This window comes from Leptinotarsa decemlineata, unplaced genomic scaffold, assembly GCF_025532065.1.
Source record: "Leptinotarsa decemlineata unplaced genomic scaffold, Ldec_3_MD MMD2_tig00003736_RagTag_RagTag, whole genome shotgun sequence".
Taxonomy (NCBI): domain Eukaryota; kingdom Metazoa; phylum Arthropoda; class Insecta; order Coleoptera; family Chrysomelidae; genus Leptinotarsa; species Leptinotarsa decemlineata.
In genome coordinates, this window is record NW_027412593.1 from 855175 (window position 1) to 861174 (window position 6000).

Here is a 6000-nt window from a genome sequence, read left to right on the forward strand (position 1 = left end):
GATAAGAATCATTTATACTAAATTTAGGCTTGAAATTGGTATAGGTTTGAATCAATTTAATGAGGATTTCTGAGATTTTAACGGTAGGTGCCGTTAAAATCTTCCCCGTCAACGTAGTCCGCCGTGCATATCAGAACTGCTCAAAGCAGTTCTGATATGCACTCTTTGGTATGTCCTTGGGATCTCTCAGCCCAAAAATAATAATTTTATACGAATAATTTCAATAATATAGCTAGCTCAATCCTTTATGTTGAATTATTATTATTCAACCTATCAAATACAGATTTCGCAAGAATTAACTTTACGTGGAGCATTTTTTTTTGAGGATTGATGCCAATCTGTATAGATAGCTGCCCCACCATGAAAATAGTGAAAAGAATAGATGCCTGCAGTGCAAGATAAATGCTTTTTATAACGTGTAGGTAAACAAAAACCCAAACCAAATTTTAAGTAGTTTCACTCCTTAAACAGCAGTTGTCTCCAAAAAGCATGAGTCAAAATTATAAAAAACATTTTGTATTTTTTTTTTGATCTTTTGATTGTTATCATTGGAAAATAATTCTAATATCGCACTGATGATCATAATCAAATTTCTAAAGCGTTTGTTCAACTGAAATATAAATTTTTAAGTTTCAACATGCGTAGGTAATCATATTTCTCAAATTAAATTTTACAAGCATTTATTGTCAATAAAAATATAAATTCTCAATTGTTGTTATGGAACATTCACATTAAGTTCCAACATGTACATCACATAATCATTCTTTTTCACATTGAAATAACACAATAAAGATATATCCATTATTTTATCCATTTGCATTTTGGTTCAGAACTTTGATCAAAAGATCATAGAAGTTATTGACTTCTTCTCTACTAAGACCTATAGCTCTAGCCACGGATAAACCTTCAGCTTGTCTGATAGAGAGCTCCGGATTTCGTTCAATAAAACATCTGCACCATACACCTCCAGCCATTTCCTTTTCGTGGTCGAAAGTGTGTTTCAGCTCCAGCTTTTCAGCATATTGATAAGCTAACATGCGTATGGCTTGTCTATTTGGGAAAATCCTGCATCACCAAGCTTGAGAATGTGCTTTACTAGCCTTTTCCCGTTGTTAAAATCCAAAATACGATGTTTTCCTAAAAAATGCCTACGTTAATGGATGTATTGGAAACTCTCTAGTTCCAAGTAACTAATTGCTGTCTCTATACAGCAATTAGTTACTTGTAATATACTGTTTGGAACCTTTGGTGTAGTAATGAATATTACTGGAGTTTTATACCAACACCCAATCGTTATTGTTAACACCTCGTCACGTATTTCGATCACCAAGTGATCATCTTCAAGAGGAAGACTAAACTGTAGTTTAGTCTTTCTCTTGAAGATGATCACTTGGTGATCTAAAGACTGAACTGTAGTTTAGTCTTCCTATTGAAGATGTTCACTTGGTGATCGAAACACGTGTCGAAGTGTTGAAAATAACGGTTTTGTGTTGGGATAAAACTCCAGTAATATTCAACAATTAGTTAATTGAAAGTTTGTAATGTCCTGATACATACATAGGCTCGACTTTGTTGTATTTCTAGCAGCATATCGTCTTCGCAATGTCCTCGATGGAATCCCAAACTGTTCGGATATTTCGCTTATTCCGATGATTTTCTTGTCCAATTCATCAAAACTTGACTGTAGGTTCTGCTGTAATCAAAAATGACGGTGTATCATAAATGATAGATAGATGCCCCTTAGGGCACCAATACCTTGAGAAATCAGAGCAACTACCCTTTCTGATAGGGATAGATTCCCAAGTATTTTTTTAAAATGAATTATAAAATAAAGAATCTATTTGCACCTAGATGTAGACTCAATGAACCAGTATATTGACGTAATAAAAAGTTGAACAACGCAAAATACTAACCTTTGAATCTTTGACGTCCTTGTATAACTGAGGTACGGGGTGACAGCGGCTCCTACTTATAGCAGGGGAACCCACGATGCAAAATGGGGATTTACTCGAGCGTCATTGGGACATATTAGGTTGCAAAGCTTAGATAATGAGGAAAAAAAATGTTATATAATACTTTTCATCGGTGGGGGAAGCGGCTATAGATTTTTGAATAAGTAAAAAAATATTGTTGCATGGACATACTCGAGCGCGTCAAATATTGATAGCATCAATGTCCTACGTATTTTTAATAATGTTGGTATGTTGATCTGATCGTTTGCATGATGTGGGTGGTTGTTCGTGAGGGTTAAAAGTTAAACGAAAAAAATTCAATCGAGCGCGTCAGATTTTTTAAGGGAGTGTTGAGTGCAACAAAATAAATCTCTCATTCAATAATGTGACGATTTCGATCTGACGCAAACTCGCGGCCATTATTATAATGTGCAAAAAAAATTCGCCATTTTCAAATACTCAAACGCGTCAGATTAAGATATATATGGTTCATCTTTATGTTTCAGGCGTGCTGTCTCATAAGCTGACGATTATCTAGAGGGATTCGCTTAATCTGACAAAAACAATATTTTTTTTATTTTTTTTTCAATTCATTGAACTTAATCAATTGAAAAGCTCAGGAAATAGCATGCAAATAAATAAGTGTATGTTTTTTTAGTAGAATACTTAAAAATATTTTTTTTTAAATGCTCAAAAAAATTTAATTTTTTATAATCAGTTGATTAATTGATGTAGGAAAGAGAAATGAAACTTTCTTTGTTTTTAACCTCTTTTATTTGTAACTAACGTTAATACATTTTTCCTATAAGGACATTTTCAAACTTATATATTGTATAAGTTTGAAAATGTCCTCATATATAGTATAAGGTTTTAAATGTCCTTATAGGACGAAACTGCAGAAACGTTAGTTACAAATAAAAGTGGTAAAAAACATAGAAAGTTTAATTTCTCTTTTCTTCATTGTGTTTTCCTACCACGAAGTAAAGGCTAAATCCATCAATTATTTATTAATCATCTTCATCTTCATCACGAATGGGTCTCTGTGATCAGCTGTGATGGCGTCATGGCAACAGAATTCAGAGTGGGAACGGAGTGAGAGAGTAATAGATAGAGAAAAAGTGAATAGAGAATAGAAGAATAGAAACTGGGAGAGGGAAATATAGGTATCATACAGCTGCACGCATTAAACTTTATCGACGAATTTTTGTTATTTCGGATTGCGGAAATCGTCAGATTATATATTTTTCGTTAATCATGACTTATTTTCTTCAAAATAAAAAAAAAAAAGCTACGCTCGAGAATGTCGAAATGACTTTATTTTTTCACAACTTTGCTGCTCTCCCCTTTCTTTACGTCACTCTCAAATTGTCAGATTACTGGAATATACACTTTTTAGCAGGTAATTAACTGACCCTACCTTAATCTGACGCGCTCGATAATTTCTGATGAAATTTTTTTTTACTAATCTGATCCTTTATCCGCCACAGGCGGCCTTATATATGGGGCTCATAATATGAGCGCCATATATACCTCCACCTAATATTATTAAGTGGAGGTACTTAACCGGGTACAAGGTATTCCCCTGTATATTAATCTGCCGCGCTTTACTAAATCCCGAAATCATCGCTTGGGCTCCCCTATTATTATAGAATTAATTCTTAGTCGCGAGTTCGGGAAGTTAGCTTTTTAGGATATGAGGCTTCGATCCCGCTGGGGCATCTATCCCGGTTTTACCCTTCCCATGATTCGTCTCCAGTTCTGACATTTTCAAGAAAATTTACGAAAAAATTGCACGTCATAAGCCAACCGATATCCCGACATCCTCAGCAACTTCTCTAATAGTGACTCGATGATTCTCTATAACAATTTTCTTTAATTTCCCAACATTTCCATCGGTTGTTGATGTGCTGGAGCGTTCAAGGCGAGGCGACTTTTTCTCGTCTCGAACATATTTTTGAGACGAGTGAGTGTACCAACATAAAAATACCACTAATCTAATGTACGTAGCTCGGGAAATTTGAACTTTCACCGCATTTTTCGAACAGATTTCGTATGTGTAATCTATCTACTATTGAAATATTGTCTTGGCCAAAATTCACAACGTAAAATTTTACAGTTTTAGCGACTGCAATTGCATCGTATTATCTGTTTTTGTCGTCTTCAAAGTTATGAAATCATTCTTGAATACATGAAGTGGAATTGTTTCGTATTATTTTCACACAAACCTATCATTTTTGTTTCAGAACCAGATGGAGACAAGGCGCCTTCTTCCCCAACAAGACGGAAACTACCCAAAACTCCGGTATAAAATCGTTAAGGATATATTATCTCTATCACTATTTTTCCCCAATATTCACTTGAATATTATCCTGACATATCTTCATTATTCAGACTGATCCATTTCATATCAATCGAACATTATATCGAATCGGTGATAATCCAAATATTTTGAGTACGAATCAGAGTGGGTTAACCTAAATACTCAATAGATATTTTTGACACAGGGTTTATTCAAAACTGCCATCAGAATGACAGTGGACAATCACCGAGATTTTCTAATTGAATTTGTGAAAGGGGTGACTCGTCGACAACAAATGGAAAACTGATGCTCGGGCAAATCTGTGTTTTGCGAGAGATTACATTTCCATTTAGAATTTCAGTTTATTGCCGAAGCTCCAAATTGGACGACCCAAAGGACATATGATCTCGATATGGGATTTTGGTCTCCATACGCAAAATTTTCTTCATATACTGGGTGAATCTCCAGGAACTGCATCGATCGGTTGTGGGAAAACTATAATTAGGAAAAATCTGAAATGTTGACAATATACTAAGTCAACTGAAATATTTTCGAAGTGGCGGCACTTCCGGTTATACCCGGAAGTAGCCGTCAACTTCGTTATTTTAAATGGAACACCGTATATATTATTACATTTTTGGATTTTACATCTGAATGTAAATACTTTTTGTGTATGATATCCTATGATATCCTATATCTAAGTCTGACCGTTTTTGACAGATTCAAGTCTAAATGTCAAGAATGATGTTTGCAGACCCTACAATAATTATCAATTTTTCATATAAGGAAACCTTTATCATCATGTTTTGGTCGAGTTCTTTGTAAACGGGAACCAATTTAGTAGAGTTCATATGAAATCAGGGTATATTATTAATTTTCGAAATTTCATATGAAGGCTATTGAATTTGGTTCTACTCCACAAGACACTCGACTAAAACATAATTACAAAGGTTTTCTTTGATAATCATTGTAGGGTCCGCAAACATCTTTTTTGACATAGAAACTTGAATGTGGCAATAACGGTTAGACTCACATATAGGACATTATACACGAAAAGTATTCAGACTCTGATGTAGAGTCCAAAACTATAATAATATTTAGGTTGTTCTATTTGGAATAACAAAATTGACAGCTACTTCCAGTACGACCGGAAGTCCCGCCATTTTGAAAATATTTTAGTCGACTTGCCCTCATCAACTCAATTTTCAGTTTTTTTCTAACCATAGTTTTCCTACAATCGATCGATGTAGTTCCTAGAGATTCACCCTGTATACAGTGTCATCAATGTAAAAAAACAGTTGAAATTCATCATGTGACCACCAATACCTCTTAGTGTCAGGTAAAAAGTATTCAATTCCAACTTTGCCGACCCTTGTCCTCAGCTTTTTTCGCAAGACGTTTTTTTAACGATCCCTAGAAAAAAGTACGAGTTGAAGAGAGAAGAATGAGGCTCCTTCTCTGGTATCTGTAGAGTAGGGAGGGTGAGTGTAGACTCCATAGGAGTTACATCCTCTCGAAGAGTTATCCTCCTACGTCATTGTCCATCCTGTCCTTTCTAGGAAGGTGAACAGGTCACTAGGCAGGTGTAGGCCAAGACTCGCCAAACACACACTCTCTTTGACAACCTTGAGGTGTCTCACGGAGGCCTTCGCGAAGGTTTTGGAAGGTGCAGCGATTTTACTGTTGCTGCGCGGCTTCTTCAACCTTCTTGGGGTTCCCTCCGTGGAGGTGCACAAGTGAGGGAGCTTT

The 6000-nt window shown here is 35.4% G+C and overlaps 1 protein-coding gene across 1 annotated transcript in view; it reads left to right on the forward strand.

Moving 5' to 3' along the window:
- Fife (regulating synaptic membrane exocytosis protein fife) overlaps positions 1 to 4708 on the forward strand; it is an 88194-nt gene extending 83486 nt beyond the window's left edge. The window contains exon 8 of the mRNA XM_074178198.1: positions 4196 to 4708. Coding sequence (XP_074034299.1) covers positions 4196 to 4260 — 65 coding nt within the window. The 3' untranslated portion in view covers positions 4261 to 4708. The remainder of the gene's footprint in view (positions 1 to 4195) is intronic.
- Positions 4709 to 6000: the final 1292 nt, after the last annotated feature.